The sequence below is a fragment of the Sus scrofa genome, chromosome 4 (genome assembly GCF_054392235.1).
Source record: "Sus scrofa isolate SSC_HxYL_T2T_F1_AM1 chromosome 4, Sscrofa_HxYL_maternal_Yorkshire_Landrace_v2.0, whole genome shotgun sequence".
In the NCBI taxonomy this organism is placed as follows: Eukaryota; Metazoa; Chordata; class Mammalia; order Artiodactyla; family Suidae; genus Sus; species Sus scrofa.
Genome location: NC_139386.1, coordinates 115,936,992 through 115,954,524, shown reverse-complemented (window position 1 = coordinate 115,954,524; position 17,533 = coordinate 115,936,992). Strand labels below are relative to the sequence as shown.

The following is a 17,533-nucleotide window of genomic DNA, read 5'->3' as shown; positions in this document are numbered from 1 at the left end:
AACATTATACAAGTTTGCAACCCTATTCAATTGTTCAGGGTTTCCTGTGGGGCATGATAATACAGAGGAGAGCACTGGGCTAATACTGGGTCAACCTGAATTTGATTTCGGCTCTGCCAACAGGTGTGTGAACTTGAGCAGTGCAGCCTAACGTCACCACCAGGGCGAGGAAGCTGGAAGGACAACATTTCTAGTCCCTATAAGATTTAAAATTCTGTGACTCATCAATAATTTCACAACTCAGTTTGCTTTTACACTGCTCTGCTTTGGTTGAAAAAAAAAAAAAAAAGAAGAAGAAGAAGAAGAACAATCAATGCCTTGCTCCACAATACTCTAGCGTTAAAAGGACAACAACAACTCCCCAAATGCTAGAAACCCCAATAACCTGGACACTCACTGAAAGGAAGCAAGGGAAAGAGAACTCTGATGCCACTGTCCAAGCAATTAAAAAAATCCATGCACTTGACCACTAAGACAAACTTACAGACCATCACTCTAAATCAATTTGCTAAACTTGTTAGAACTGCCTACAATTAGGAATCTGTTTGCTTAGCTTACGGAAGAGACAAATAAAATTTGGGGGATAGTGCCTCTAGAGACAGGGACAGCAGCAAGAAGGAACAGGATGTTGCAAGACGACTATCTTTTCTGCAGGAAAAAGAGAATAAACTTTGACAAAGAGATAATGACACTGAACTTATAAATCTGAGCTGTCTGAAATGGGAGAAAATAGCCCCACATACTCAACAGACCCATTAATGCCACACTATATTAAAATAATGTGAGTCATCACAGACTTAGAAAACAAATTTATGGTTACCAAAGGGGAAAGGTGGAGGTGAGGGATAAATGAGTAGCTTGGGATTAACATATACACATGACTGTATGTAAAATAGATAATCAAGACAAGGATGTCCGCTCTCGCCACTACTCTTCAACATAGTTTTGGAAGTCCTAGCCACAGCAATCAGAGAAGTAAAAGAAATAAAAGGAATCCAAACTGGAAACGAAGAAGTAAAACTATCACTATTTGCGGATGACATGATACTATACCTAGAGAATCCTAAAGACTCTACCAGAAAACTGTTAGAGCTCATCCTTTAATTTGGCAAAGTCGCAGGATACAAAATTAATACACAGAAATCGACGGCATTTCTATACACTAACAATGAAAGAGCAGAAAGAAAAATTAGGGAAGCAATCCCATTTACCAGTGCATCCAAAAGAATAAAATACCTAGGAGTAAACCTACCTAAAGAGACAAAAGACCTGTACTTTGAAAACTATAAGACTACTCATGAAAGAAATCAAAGATGACACAAATAGATGGAAAGACATACCAGGCTCTTGGATTGGAAGAGTTAATATTATAAAAATGACTATACTACTTAAGGCAATCTACAGATTCAATGCAATCCCTATCAAATTACCAAGGACACGTTTCACAGAACGTGAACAAAATATTTTAAAATTTGGAGTTCCCGTCATGGTGCAGTGGTTAACGAATCCCATGAGGTTGCAGATTCGATCCCTGCCCTTGCACAGTGGGTTAACAATCCGGCGTTGGCATGAGCTGTGGTGTAGGTCACAGACATGGCTTGGATCCTGCATTGCTGTGGCTGTGGCATAGGCTGGCAGCTACAGCTCCAATTCGACCCTTAGCCTGGGAAACTCCATATGCCACGGGAGCAGCCCAAGAAATGGCAAAAAGACAAAAAAAAAAAAATTTAAAGTTTTTTTTTTAGAAGCACAAAAGACCCAGAATAGCTGAAGACATCCTGAAAAAGAAAAACGGAGCTGGAGGAATCAGGCTCCCGGACTTCAGACTATACTACAAAGCAACAATCATCAAAACTGTATGTTACTGGCACAAAGACAGAAATATAGATCAGTGGAACAGGATAGAAAGCCCAGAATTAAACCCATGCACCTACAGCCAACTAATCTATGACAAAGAAGGCAAGAATATACAATGGAGAAAAGACAGCTTGTTCAGTAAGTGGTGCTGGGAAAATTGGACAGCCACATGGAAAAGAATGAAATTAGAACACTCCCTAACACCATACACAAAAATAAACTCAAAATGGATTAAAGACCTAGATACTATAAAACTCTAAGAGGAAAACACGGGCCAAACACTCTCTGACAAACGACAGCAACACCTTCTCAGATTCACCTCTTAGAGTCAAGACAGTAAAAACAAAAATAAATAAATGGGACCTAATCAAACTTAAAAGTTTCTGCACAGCAAAGGAAACCCTAAACAAAACAAAAAGACAACCCACAGAATGGGAGAAAATCTTTGCAAATGAAGCAACTGACAAGGGATTAATCTCCAAAATTTATAAACACCTTCTGCAGCTCCATACCAAAAAAACAAATAACCCCATCAAAAAATGAGAAGATCTAAACAGACAGTTCTCCAAAGAAGACATACAGATGGCCAAGAAACACATGAAAAGATGTTCAACATCACTCATTATTAGAGAAATGCAAACCAATACCACTATGAGGTACTGCCTTACACCAGCCAGAATGGCCATCATCAAAAAATCTGCAAACAATAAGTGCTGGAGAGAGTGTGGAGAAAAAGGAACCCTAGTACACTGTTGGTGGGAATGTAAATTGGTGCAACCACTGTGGAAAACAGTATGGAGATTCCTCAGAAAACTAAAAATAGAACTACCATTTGATCTGACAATCCCACTCCTGGATATCTATCCAGAGAAAAACATGACTCCAAAAGACACATGTACTCCAATGCTCATTGCAGCAGTATTTTCAATAGCCAAGACATGGAAACAACCTAAATGTCCATTGACAGAGGAGTGGATCAAGAAGATGTGGTACATATACACAATGGAATATCACTCAGCCATTAAAAGGAATGAAATACCAGCATTTTTAGCAACACAGATGGACCTAGAAATTATCATGCTAAGTGAAGTCAGCCATACAATGAGATACCAACATCAAATGCTTTCACTGACACGTGGAATCTGAAAAAAGGACAAACTGAACTTCTTCGCAGAGCAGATGCTGCCTCACAGACTTTGAAAAACTTATGGTCTCCGGAGGAGACAGTTTGGGGGGTGGGGGGATGTGCTTGGGCTGTGGGATGGAAATCCTGTGAAATTGGATTGTGATGATCATTGTACAACTACAAGGTGTGATCAATTCATTAAGTAATAAAAATAACTATTTAAATAATAAAAATAAAATAGATAATCAACATGGACCTTCTGTATAGCACAGGCAATTCTACTCAATATTCTGTAATAGCCTATATGGGAAAAGAATCTGAGAAAGAAGGGCTATGTACATATATACATATAACTGAATCACTTTGCTGTACACTTGAAACTAACACAACATTGTAAATCAAGTATACTCCAAAATAAAATAAAAATTAAATTGAAAAAAATAATGTGAGTTGTGGTATAGCATAATTTAATCCAGGGTCATACTGTTGACCAAGAAGGCAGAGAAGTATTTCAGAAAAACATCCATTAAAAAACAAAACAAAACTTTGTCACTTAAAAGAATGGGTTTAGTTTTTGAAAAACTCACTTTCATGGGATAATTCTTTTCTAATCACACCTAATAAGTGAGTTAAATTTCAAAACTGTTAGCATATAATTTTTACATCTTAGTCCCATTGCAAGAGAGTGATGAAGGAATATATACCGGCTGCCAACTGACTGGACCGTAAAAGCTCAGAGCTCCCCACTGGGTGAGGGACTACCCCTCAGGCCCTCAGCTCCAGCCACACTGGCCTTCTTCCAAATCTTTGGAGGCGCCAGGCTCTTTCTGGTCCCATGCCTCTGAACATGCTCTTCTCTCGGCTGACACTCGGACGCTCCTACTGGAAACAGTCTATTCATCTTCAAGCACCAATTTAAAGGATTTCTCAGCAAGTCCCTCCTAATGCCCCACACTAAAAGGTCCTCTGTCAATGATTCTTCTCTAGTTGCTTTTCCCCTCTTGGCGCTTAACATGTTTATAATTACATATTTGTTTAATGTCCATTTTCTTTACTAGTCCACAAAGGCAGGGATCTTGTCTGTTGTGTTGCATATCCACAGGACCCAGTACAAAGCCTAGCACATGGTAGGCGCTCAATAAACAATTGTTGAATTAAAGAATAACAATAATAATACTGACCTTTACTGAGCATTCATATATACAAAGGATCCCTGATACTTTATAAATGAAGGAGGGTCAGAGAGGTTAAGTACTTTGCCCAAAGTTCACAGCTGGTTAAGTGGCAGAGCAAGGATTCAAACTCATGTCTGTCTGGAGTTCCTGTTATGGGTGCAGCGGAAATGAATCTGACTGGTATTCATGAGGCTATGGGTTCGATCCTTCACCTTGCTCAGTGAGTTATGGATATGGCATTGCCGTGAGCTGCAGCTGCAGCTCCAATTTAACCCCTAGCCTTGGAACTTCCATATGCTGCAGGTGACGCCCTAAAAAGCAAACAAAAAATAAAAAATAAAAAACAAAACCAAAAAAAAAACCCCAAATCAAATCAAAAACCCAAAAAACAACCTCATGTCTGTCTGACTCCACACTATACGTTTAATGACTACTCTCTCTCCAGGATCATGTAAGGCAAAAAGATGAATTAAGGGGCCATGCTTGTACTACCTTTAAGGAGTTTATAATCCTGATAGTACCAACTGAAAAAATGAAAGTGAATATAAAACAGAATACTAGGAGTTCCCATTGTGGCTCCGAGGTAACGAACCCGACTAGCATCCATGAAGACTCGGGTTCGATCCCTGGCCTTGCTCAGTGGGTTTAGGATCCGGCATTGCCATCAGCTGTGGTGTAGGTCACAGATGTGGCTCAGATCCCATGTTGCTGTGGCTGTGGCGTAGGCCAGTAGCTATAGCTCTGATTTGACCCCTAGCCTGAGAACTTGCATATGCCTCAGGTGCAGCCCTAAAAAATAAATAAAATAAAATAAAACATATACTAGATATATGTTTATAAAGCATATAATGTTTATAAAACATATACTGAAGTGCTGCATTGTATAGTATGGTTAAATGTTATAGTAAAGAACAGAAGAAAAAAACTCAAGCAGAGCTAGAACGCCATTCAGACTGGAGGAATGCCGGAAGAACAAAGATGGAGAAGCCACAGAGCACATGGCAAGCTAAAGGGACTGGTGAGAAGGTAACTTCAACTTGAGCAGAGAGTTAACGTAGGCCAGGAAATGGTGAAATATTACCTTAAAGAGATATGCACATGATAAAAAATAATTCCACTGACATTCTGGCCTGTCACATTTCCAAGCTAAGTTCTTGAGAAGTACCTATCTCATCTCACCAATATTTCTTAAAACTTCAGAGAGGGCCACAGAGTACAAAGCTAATAGTGGTTGCTCAGTTAATGAATGAGGGTGAAATGGGCCAAGTGCTATTTTAAAGCCAGCAACTTAAAACCACAGTCACTAACTGAAAAAAACTAAAGCTTCAAGGAGTATTGAAATAGTTATTGAATTATAAATAGTCTTTTAAAAATAATTGTAAGTTCTTTAAGACTATAAGTAAATAACTATACATCCTTGAAACTATTATAACCAGATGAGCAGGTGTCTGATAATAGTGGGGTTATTTTCTCCTCCGTATCTCATAGCTTCAAGAAAGACACTTTGGACAGGTGTCTCGCCTCCCTCATTTTATCCAACTTTTTAAAAACTCTGAGTCCAAGGACAAAAGTAGTACATATTTCTTAACCCACATTTGGTTTGTTCCCATACTAATTCTCAAGGAATATTACAGCTGTGGAAAAAAAATTTAAGTGCTCACAGATATTTGAGCATCTAACTGGTAATGCATCAGAAGCTTTGTGCAGGTAATCATTATAAAATATCCTCAATAAAGGATAAATACACACCAAGTCCTACCCTGTCTCGTTTTATCTCCATAAGGATTCTAAGAGGTAGGTATTAGTATACCCATCTTACAGATTCATCTGTCCCTGGTCACCACTTAAGTTTGAATCCAGATCTAACCTGAAATCATGTTCCTTCCCTAACTACTGCCTCAAAGAACTCCAGTTAATACCACATGGTAGCATCACTCATATTAACAAGTTAAAATTTTGATGTAATCATGAAGGTTAAAATAAGAACACATATGCTTCTTACATTTCTGCCAATCTTGACTCACTCTCATTCTTGCTACCCCCGCCCAAGCCTATCACCCAACCTGCCAAATGATAACATCAAATACATGGATGCATCATCCATCTCCTTTTTTATGCACACGTTCCTCTGGAGTTGGTATTTACCAAGATCACTTGGCTGACAACTGGGCTCTGTGGGCGCAGCAGCAGATCAACAGGCTTATTAAGAAATGACATAAATCCTACATATTCGGTGTACCAAGATTTTCAAAACATTTTCTCTTCAGAGTCTCATGACAATGATGGGATAACTGAGGCTTAGGAAGACTAACTTAGCTCTGTTGAGGGAACGATGACCTTAAGGAGCAGAAAGGAAGTCACAACTGTATGACTTACAGCTGGAGTCTATAACCTTGCCTTATCCCTACAGAAAATGCACTGACTTTAAACAAGTCTCTATGAAACACTTCAAAGTGCAGCACCGTGTTGGGACCTAACTATTCTACTTCCAGCTTCTGACCCATAAGCAAGTCATTTAGCCTCATCGGTAATAGATCTGACTAGCTAATCAGCCTAACAATCTAGATTTAAACTGCTAAATACATTATCAGCAAGAGTTCAATCTTATTCTTGTTCATAAAAGTTCAGAAAAATCTGTTTTCCCCGCTTCACTGTCCTTTTCTTTCTTTCTTTTTTTTTTTTTTTTTTTGTCTTTTTAGGGCTGCACCTGCAGCACATGGAAGTTTCCAGGCTGGGGGACAGATCCGAGCTGCAGCTGCTGCCCTACACCACAGCCAGAGCAACATGGGATCTGATCCACGTCTGCCACCCACACCACAGCTCATGGCAATGCCAGATTTTAACCCACGGAGCGAGGCCAGGATTCAAACCCACATCCTCACGGATACCAGTTGGGTTCTTAATCTGCTGAGCCACAACAGGAACTCTAGGCTTCACTGTCTTACAGCTCTTGGGTCTCTCATGCCTTGGCTCACTTTCCCCTTCAATAAAGTTCAGGAGTCCGGGAATATTCTTTGGAACGTTGAGCACTTCAGGTATAAAAGATAGTCTGCCCTGCCCTCTATTCTGCTCTCCTGTTGGATATACTCTTCCAAGACCTCAGTAGTGGTCAACTTCTACTTTTCTTTCCAAGGAAAACTGTGCTTGGCTCCCCATGTCCACCTCTGGCTTATCCAGCTCTGTCCCATGTCCAGCACTACCTTTGAAAACACTTTCCCCAGTATGACCTAACACCAGATTCCCTCCCCATACCTCCTCTCTTTCCACCATTCACAAAGAGCTATTTTAAAATTTTTTATTTTTATTAGAGTATAGCTGATTTAAAGGATTGTGTCAATTTCTGCTCTACAACATAGTGACCAAGTCATACATAATATATATACATTCTTTTTCTCATGCTATCTTCCATCATGTTCTATCACAAGCAATAAAAAGCTGTCTTCTCTGGCTTCTCTTTACGCTTTCCTGGACACCTTAGTCACACTCCTCATCAACTACTTCTCCCCAACAGCAAGTCTCCACTGACCACTCCCCGAGCCTGCCCTGACCTCCTTACCTCCAGGTCCTTACAGCTCTCCCTAAGAATCCCCTTCCACCTTGATTCTCTCTTCATCCCAGACCACCACACTGCAGTGTGCTCAGGCCCTCTTCCAAAATCCTTCCAAATTCTCAGCAAGCTGTCTCTCAATAGCTAAAGTAGATGTTTTTATGTTTAACTTTTCTTAAGCACAGGCCTGAACTCTAAAAGCATTTCAGGGAATGCTATCTACACAATACTTTACATTTACCAAAACATTTTGATAAAAATTCTCATTTGCCCTCCAAATAATCTTAAAGTTGATTCTCCACTTTAAAAACCAAAAACAAAAAACCATAAAGATCAGAAAAGTTAAGTGACGATCCATGATCACACCACGTAGCTATGAAGCAACAGAGCCAAGACTCCAATCTGGACATTATCTCTTGTGAATTCCGTATACAGCATATTCGTGACTTGAATCCCTCTGACAAAGAGCAGGTACGGGATCAACATTTGATCTGAACTATCTTGTGTCTGTGAGGTACTAAAGTTCATTAAAAATTTCCTTCCCAGTTCAATTTCTCTTGGTTCATCAGGGTGATCTTCCTGTTGAACCAGGTTTACAAACTGGCTCAACTACAATATTACAGCTTAGTGTTTTAGAACATACAGGAAGAAAAGAAAAAAACTCTCAACAAAAGCAAATATAAGAGAAATACTACCCATAAGCCCTAGAAAGAAAAAAAAAAAACATACATTTTCTTCTAATGAAAATAAATTAGGCCAATTAACCATATATAAGTTTCTAACTAGCATAGGGCTGAGTATATTAATAGTAAGCTGACCATCTATTTTCAAACACACAGGCAGCCAGAACAAGAAAAAAAGCCCAGTTCTGGCAGAGTACTGTAGGGAAGGGAAAAATATTTACTGCTAGATAGCTATTTGGCTTGCTTTTGGACTATCCAAGCTAGCAGCTTTGATCAGCTTTAGATTTTTTTCAGCCAACAAGGGACAATAAAGTATTTCCCCCAAAATAAGAGTCAAACGTCTTTCATAATTACTCGAAAAAAAAAAAAAAAAGAAAAAACAAACAACTCCTGTTATCTTTAAGAACACTCGTATTTCACTGAAGCAAGCTCTGGAGGTGGTAACAAATTACCCCCAGATGTGAAATCCAGGCTATGTTCAAGTTCAACTGGGAAGCAGAACAGCCACAATTTTGCTTCTAAATTTGGAATCAACCAATAAACATTTGTGATCGCAATCTCTGGCCTCCTCTTCTTCCATACAAATCAGAATTTTCTAGACATTTTAAATCTGGTGAAACTTCTCATACTGTAGATGAGGAGTTAAGGGCCAGATACTGAAATGCAAAACAGAAAATAAACTGCATTCATAGAAAAGGTTCTCAGCAAAACACCACAGGCTCTAAATAGAAGATTCTTTTTTTCCCCCACTGTGGTTTCCTGAAAATGAAGATGAGGACAGAGAAAGAAAAAGAGCCTTAATCTTAAAAAAAAAAAAAAAAAAAAAAACCACCCACATGTCCAGCATTCACCTAACAACCTCCAAAGGCATGAAAGGTCTATCACAAAGATTCATTCAACCCAGCTAGCTCAAAGCCACATATTCCTAACCCAATAGTCACCATTACAGTGACTGTTAAAAAAAAAAAAAAAATATCTAAGAACAGACTGAAATTGATTAGCTTGTCCCTCAAGCCCCATTACTCTTCAAAGCCACCTACATACAGATCAGGGAGGTCACAAGGACAGTGGGAAGAACAAGTTTTCATGAAATGTTTAAAAAGAGGAATAAAAGATGCAGTAGAAACACTGGTTATAAAAAGACAGAACGATAACTGAAATTTTTTTAAAGAAATTTACAAATGCAGCATCTGTTTCATAATATTTTTGGAGCCACTGCCATACAGAATTTTGCTAGAAAAGCTGTGTTTTTTTGTTTTTGTTTGTTTGTCTTTGTTTTTAAAAGCACATGGCCACACCCATGGCATATGGAAGTTCCTGGACCAGGGATGGAACCAGAGGCTTTGCAGAGACAATGCCAGAGAAGTTATGCTGGAAACTACTGGGGAAATCTGAAAAGCTATATTTTTAGAAATCACTTTTTTGTTTGTTTGTTTTGGCTGAGCCTGTGGCATGCAGAAGTTCCTGGGCCAGGGATCAAACCAGCACCACAGCAGTGACCCAGGCCACTGCAGTGACAATGCCAAATCCTTAACCTGCTGTGCCACAAAAGAACTCCAGCTGTATTTTCAATCATATGTCGAATTTGATAGTCTTGCCTACCTTATTACTAGCTTCTAATCTTATAAAACATCTGAGCATCATTTCTCTAGGTCTCAAAGCAGAGTTTACTCCCTGTAAAGACAGAACTTGAGGGGTAGGGATGGTTAGGAAGAGAGAAAGAGAAAAGGTGTCTTTCCTGAGCTGACCACTACAACTCTGCGTCAAGCACTGCCCTTCCTGTGAGGATCACACGAGGGTAAGAGGCCAAGTAGGACAAAGTTGGGGGCACAGTCTCTGCAGTCATCCCCTAAGAACTCGATGTTTACTGGCAAGAGCTGACTGGAAATAGGCAGAGAGCAAAAGAAGCTGTTGTTGTTAGTTTCTGTGAACCTGACACAAAATATCAGATCAAAACAGCAGAATGAAGAGCCTGTTATTATCATCATTACAGCAAGAGCCATTAGAAACTGACCGGAACATAAGCCTTATTGCAATTATTTGCACAGACAGGAGACTCACCATGGGCAGAGCCAAGTGTCTGAGTCAGCGGAGCGCTTACCCCGCTGTTGGACTGCAGTCTCTTCGAGGCGTCTGGCCCACCTGGAGAGCTCTCGGCCTCGCCTCACCCGAACCTCACATGAAGACGTTCCCCAACAAGTACAGTTTCTCAACTCTGCTGCTACCTTTAACGGAAACCCCAATGCAGAGTCCTCTTCCCATCCCGCAGGGGTTAAAGGTGTCCTGAGCACATGCATGGGTGCAGAATCCTCATGAGGATTTTGCTCATTCTGTTCAACCAGGACCCGGAAGGAGAGCCTGCAGAATTCCTATTCCTTGATGCCCCAAGATGAACGGCTGAAACGACTCCAGGGACAATTAACTAGAGGCTGAGGGTGGGAGTGCTGGAAGAAGGTAGTATGAAGACAGGCTGGGTCCTGGACTAAGAGAGGCGGTTAGAAAGTGCCGGGTAATCAAAGGCACTGACCTTCAGATTTCTGGGTGTGACAAAGATCCACAACAGGCTGAGCGGGGCAGCTCCTTGAAGCCTCCAACAGGCACATTCAGTCCTGTCAGCCTGGACTGAGCCCTGCCAGCACGAGCAAACAAACACACACATTCTTCTCAGAGCTGACACCCCATACAACACGGCCTCCCTACAGGGCCTGTTTGTTTAAGGAACCAGATCCTTTGATGTTGGGGTAGAAGCTGGGAAGCTATGTGTAAAGAAGTGGTTAATGACAGGAACAGAAGGAGGACAGAGAACGGACAACAGTTCCTGGCTCTATGAACCATGAGTTTTAAAAGTTTCAAGGAAATTGTCAAATGGTCTGAACTCAGGAATGAGAAGTAAGGAAATTATGTCAGCCACCACCACAACTCTGGCCAAGGCATTTCGTCTGTTTCTTTAAGACAGAGTTTCATGCCTAACCTCAAAGGGGTGCTTATATGGAGGAATGTTTTGAAGCAATCCAACTTAGCAACCAATATTAATAAAATCTTCTAGGCTTGCTCAACTTCTCTCATGCATAAAGGTTATACATGCCATGAACACTCCAGGCACTTAAAGGAAAGAATCTGTTAAAAGTGTGGGACAAAAACTGTTTGAGATTAAGGGCAAGAGGAAGCTTATTATCAAGTCCAAGAAAGAAGCATTTATAAATACGCACACACATACTTGTTGGGTTTCATGAGTGAAGAAGCCCGAGTTATGGGTCACTAAGGCACAGGTTTCCTAAACCCCAAGACTATAAAGCCGTATCATGCTTTAGTTCTACTTTGCTTCCCTAAGAAGTTTAGTTAGGAGTTCCCGTTGTGGCGCAGTGGTTAACGAATCCGACTAGGAACCATGAGGTTGTGGGTTCGGTCCCTGCCCTTGCTCAGTGGGTTAACGATCTGGCGTTGCCATGAGCTGTGGTGTAGGTTGCAGACTCGGCTCGGATCCCGAGTTGCTGTGGCTCTGGTGTAGGCCGGCAGCTACAGCTCTGATTTGACCCCTAGCCTGGGAACCTCCATATGCCGCAGGAGCGGCCCAAGAAATGACAAAAAGACAAAAAAAAAAAAAAAGTTTCGTTAAACACCAACATATTCTCACACGCCACATAAGCCACAGAAATAGGTCTAGATTTGCTAAAGCCTTTTGAGGCTCTTCGTTCTCCAGTCTGAATTATCTCGTCTTTCTACCTTGGCACCCCGAGTATCTAGCACATCTTGGACATCTGGAGGGCACCCAGGTACACTGACTACATGAAGTAAGGTGGCTTGACATGCACAGCGAGTTCTAACAGAGAAGAAGAGAAGCAAGAACTTTTCATTTTTTGGGGAATTGAATCCTGTCATTTTATGAAAAACTACTCTAAAAGGCGTTTTCCCAGCTTACAAAAGTATACACTATGTCTAATACAAAGTCATGCTGATATTTTTATTTCACAGTTTATAAAGGATCCCCCAACACTGGATCTCTTCAATAGAGTTCAGGATGATTTATTACGGCTTCTAAAAACATAGAGTGGAAAAGCAGAACCGACTACAACATAAAAATTCTTGGTTAAGGGGGTGCACCACTAAGAACTGCTTTATTCAACCATTTCTAAGATGAAGACTGTTGATAGTGGCTTCACTTTTTCCACATATACATGCTACAAAAAAGATGGAATCTCTGAGGAAACCATGGATGATTAAGAAATGCAAAAGCAATTCTTTTAAATGAGGTCACTGAAAGAAGGCTAAAAAAATAAGTTTAAAAAAAATCACTGGAAACAGCAGCTAAATAAAATGAAAGAAAAAGAGGGAAGACTTTTTTTTTTTTTAACATATGGACTTCAAAGAATGAGGTTTCATTCAGATCTGCTCTTGAGTGGATTTGTTCTAAGAACCTACTTGAGCCATTTTTTTTTCAACTTCTAGAAATTAATGCATTACAAATGACATATCAATTCAAACCAAACAGGGAAGACTCTGACTAAAGGAATAAATCCAGGAGTAGCAGCAGGTCCTAAAGGTAGGTCAGCTAGCAAGAGAAGAATCTGAAATGTGGAGTAGGAATGCTGTGTCCAGCTGGCTCAAGGAAGGAAATGGTCTCATTATAAATGAGGCGCTAGTGTTATAAAGCCTTTCTCAACTCCCCACTGAGATGGAAGTCTGTAAGTTTTTTTTTTATTGTCAAACAGGAAGACTTCTCAGTTCTCATTCCACTCTGTGTGCACCCAAACTGTCCCACACGTCAGCACTAGCTTGGCCACTTTTATGCAGCTGCTGCTTGGACTGCATTTAGCAAGAGTTATCCCTGACAGCTTGTGCTTTGACTGCAACTGCCCTGGGTCCCCAGACCAGAGAATTCTGCACAGGTAATAAGTATAATCCAGGCAGAGGGAGAAAGACAGTTCAAGGGGGGATTTGGCTATTACAGCATGTGGTTCTAAAAGGACAAGTGCAGTTAACCACTCACTTCTGTCCCCATGTGCAACTCTCCTTGAAAGAGGAAGGAAGGAGGGATGGATAGAAGAGAGAAAATATATTCAATTGTAAATATATTACGCAAATGTGGGTAGCAATTAAATCGCTAGTTCTAGGAAGAAAAAAAAAAAAAAAAATGAGGAAGACGCCCAAGGTGCAAGGAGCCAGGACATAGCCAACAACTGGCTTTGTCAACCAGTAGTACTATGCAAAGGTTGAGCTGCTTATCCCCAGAGACAGAACTGCCATAATTTTTAAAGTTTTCGACGAGGACCTAACTCAAAGCAGAATATCTGCAACGTGTTAAGTGTTGGAAATCTTGTTACAATGGGATACAGTCCAATGCCATGACAGAAGGTCAAATCGAAGGCGTAAGAGAGATCATATACGTACTATCAACCCCACTGCCAAGCTTGTTCCTTTAGCCGTTAAAACACACAGTAATCTAATAACTGCTCTGGGATTACTGAACACCCGCCTACCCACCCAGAAAGTACTGACCCGGCGAAGACACACCTTTGCTTCTGCGTAGCCCAACTTCTCCAAGCACTTAAGAGGTAATTACTCCTCCAGCTTCCTGGTGGGGTATAGCGTTACTGGATCCTAATTATTTATACAGACGGAAAACAACGACGCTCGAGAGATTTTGACAATTAAACAGAAAAATAAAAGTAAAAAAAAAAATTAAAAAAAAAAAGAATCCCGTGAAAGTCAAAGCCTGCCTCCCCTGTGACGAAACATGCTCGGCCGCGGCATCTGAGGGCAGCTCCCCGGGCCCAACTCGGCCCGCCCGCCGGCCAGCCGCAGTTTCGGGGCTGCGGCCGGGGGAGCGCGGGCCAGCGGGGCTGGCGAGCAGCCGGGGTCTCCTCCGCGGGGACGCGAGGCGCACGGACAAGACAGAGGGCCGGGCTGCGCTGGCGGGGCGGGCGGCCGCCAGGGGCCCGGGGGCAGCACCTCACAGTCCGGGCGGTGCCCCGGCCCGGCGCCCGCTCACCTGGTGTGTGTTGTTGGCCAGCCTGGCGACGAAGTCCCGGACCCCGCCGCAGTCCTCGTCCTCATCGAGCGCGCTGCGGCGCCAACGGCCGCCGCGGGGAACCGGGCCCCCAGGCGCGGCCGCGCGCAGCCCCCAGCTCACCCCGACGGGGCCGGACCAGCGCGACAGCGGCGCAGCGGGCGGCGGCGGCGCGTCCAGCCGGTCCTGGCCGAGGCTTGCCGGCGGCAGCAGCTGGAGGAGGAGGAGGAGAAGGAGGCCGAGGCCGTGGGGCCAGCGCGAGAGGCCCTGCGCAGCTCCCCGGGGCCGCTCCATCGCCGCCGAATGCCGACGCCGTCGACACCTGCCGCCCGGCGCGCCCGCCCACCCCCGCCGGCGCCGCCCACCTTCCCCCCCCCTTGCTGGAGCCGGCGCTCCCTGGATACGCCAAGCCAGACCTCTCCGCCCATAGGCTGGCCGCCTGTCTTTCTTCCCCGGTCCACTGCTGATTGGCTCGCGGCGCCTCCTGCTTAGGGGGTCCTGGATTCGGATGCCAAGATGCGGGGCTGATTGGCTGGAACGTGGCAGAGACCGCTGAGGTCATCCCCCCATCGCCCGGCGTCTCCCAGGCCGGGCTTCCAGAGTTAGCATGGGGAGCTTCCCTCCTTCTCGAGAAGCCCCCAACTCCGTGGGGCCCCGACCCCTAGCTCCTCCCTCTGGCACCCTCAAGTTGGGGCTGAATTGGTCCCTTCTTCCCCAGAGACACCCTTAAAATTCCTTGGGTTGCTGCAGCGCCTGGAAAATCTCCTCAGGGAATCCCTGAGCTCGCTTAGCTGGAAATGGGGGCTCTGTCATTAACCGGTGCGTCTGGCTTTTAACCCTTGCAGGGTTGGAGTGCCCCATTTGTCTACAGTGAGTGAGAGCTGTGTGGGCTAAATCTCGCGGAGGCAGATAGACATTAGGACATCCGTGACTCATGCGAGCCCGAAGAAAATTCTCTCCTCACTCATCTTCCTCTTCTGCAGGGAGTTAACCAAAGGAGGAACTGCCTATTGGTTTTCCTGGAGTTAGAAAGTAGCTTAGACATAAGGGACAGGTAAAAGGGGGACAGAATTGCCCAGTGCCTAATTGAGAGATGATCATTGTATAGATGCGTATCTGTCTTTACCAAAGTGTTTTAACCCTGCAGTGAGTGCATTGCACAAGTTTGGTGTTCGGTATATGATGTCCCTTAAATTAGCATCCTGTCTCCAGTAAATAAAACAAAACCCCTACACTGTTCCGTTTATCGCAGGAAGGAGAGGCACATTATTCTGGAACACACAGTGGAAGTAAAACCAGTTTTAGATATCCTCCTTATTGACTCTTTGGAATGCTAGAAGTTGCTCAGTAGAAAAGGTAATAAGTAGGAAGATATGAAGTATACAAAATGTTACACCTAAATAAAGCAGCTAACAACTACTTTTAATTATAAACTGGAGGTAAATCCAAATGAGAATATATTCATTGTAGAGCAAAATGAATGGTGCAGGGCACCCAACCCAAGGCTTACATTAAAATCCTTCTGGTTGTGTTAATTTGCAACGACTTACATTTTTTACATTTATAAATTTACATTTTGTCAGAACAACCATAGCGAGAGGTGACAAGTTAAAGGTATTTTTAAATGGCATCTGAGCAGGATGGTAAAAATTGCTAGAATAGTCTTCCAAGTTCTCAGCTACTGAACTGACAAAGCTCCATGAAAACTGGGGAACAATTTGTTCCTTTCCATTAACTACAATGTGTCAGATAATTTTTTAATACAGCACTATTTTTTAATCTGTGCCAACTGTGGAGTAGATCACAAGACAGTCAGTTCCAGTAGCATGTGATTAGCTGGGGGGAGACTAGGGGCTATACAGGAATATTTCTTTGTTTGGGTGACACAAAGATGTCTATTGTCTGTCTGAAAAGAAAAAAGCCAACTCAACAGTGCCATCTCTCGGAGAAACGACTAAGTAAACGCTAACTCAAATTGTTGGAATTACCTGTACTTTTGCTTATTAATACATTGCTTTTAGGTATCATTATATGCTTACAGAGTATATATTTCCTTCCTCAAACTGTATCAGCTGCTAGGGACCTGGTACCTGGCATATGGTACTGAGAAAATATTTGAATGAATTGTTTTAGTATTTCACTTCTGTCTAAATGACACAGGCAATAAACACAAAAGTTGCATCATCAGATCTCCTTTGTGAAATATTGCACCTAAGACTTAATTTACAGAACTAAAATATATACAGTTATCTTATTATTAAAAACCATATTTTCCTCCAAGATAAATTCTATAGAAGAAAGATGAATAGAAAGCAGTTACACTTCACAAAACTATTGCTTTTTTCCAGATTTTCTCATTCTGCTTAAATGGACACAAGACCTTGTAGAAAATTTTCTGATTCTACAGAAAACCAAAGTTCTATCTCTTTCAAGAATGCTATAATTCTATTCCTTTAATAATTCTATAGTTGGGATTATAGAGGATATGAAATGTTTCACCAGTACAGTGTAAGCTGAAACTAAGAGCTATTTAATTCCTTAGTATTTTTCTCTACATAGTACACATGATTCAGAGACACAACTTCACCTCTCCTTAAAGCAGCACGTTTTGTCCATTTCTGCATTAACCCTATAGTGAGTTAAACGGGATATTGTTTATTGTCTAGTTCTCCCCACTAGAAGCTTCTTGGTAGCACAGACCACACCTAGTATTACCATAGCTCTAGCCCCAGTGCCCAGTACATTATCTGGCATATAGTACATAGGTACTCAAATTCATTAAATCTGAATAAATAGAAGTTGAGATAGGATTTTTTGATGGCATTTTTCTATTAGGATTTGATGAGGTGAACAAGAGAAATTAATCTCAAGATCATGTATATTTTATAACAGGGTTCAAGTCACTAGGACAGTGTCCAGAACACTGGTGACAATATAACGCTCGTTTTCTACTTTCCTTAGTGTGTGTCTAGAGCAAAGTTCTTTTCTTTCAAATATATACATGGATTTTTTTTGCTGGAAATACAGTAAGAATATGAATTCAGCCTACTCAATCAGAATTTGACATCAGAGTACAGCTTCCTACAAATGTTAATGAAGATAACACACAATCAATTCTTCATTATCCACATGAGTTAG

General features: G+C 42.0%; 1 protein-coding gene across 12 annotated transcripts in view; it reads right to left on the bottom strand.

Moving 5' to 3' along the window:
* SORT1 (sortilin 1) overlaps positions 1-14,742 on the bottom strand; it is a 65,885-nt gene extending 51,143 nt beyond the window's left edge. For 4 of the 12 annotated variants that reach the window (XM_085023739.1, XM_085023741.1, XM_085023740.1 and 1 more), the window contains exon 1: positions 13,900-14,742. Coding sequence is in view for 8 of the 12 variants with exons in the window: in XM_021090071.2 (XP_020945730.1) it covers positions 14,378-14,689 (312 nt within the window). In the remaining 4 variants the exon portion in view is untranslated. Of the gene's footprint in view, positions 1-10,449; positions 10,928-13,899 lie in introns of those variants that run through there. The other 8 variants (XM_021090071.2, XM_013997288.3, XM_021090072.2 and 5 more) reach the window with 4 other exon arrangements.
* Positions 14,743-17,533: the final 2,791 nt, after the last annotated feature.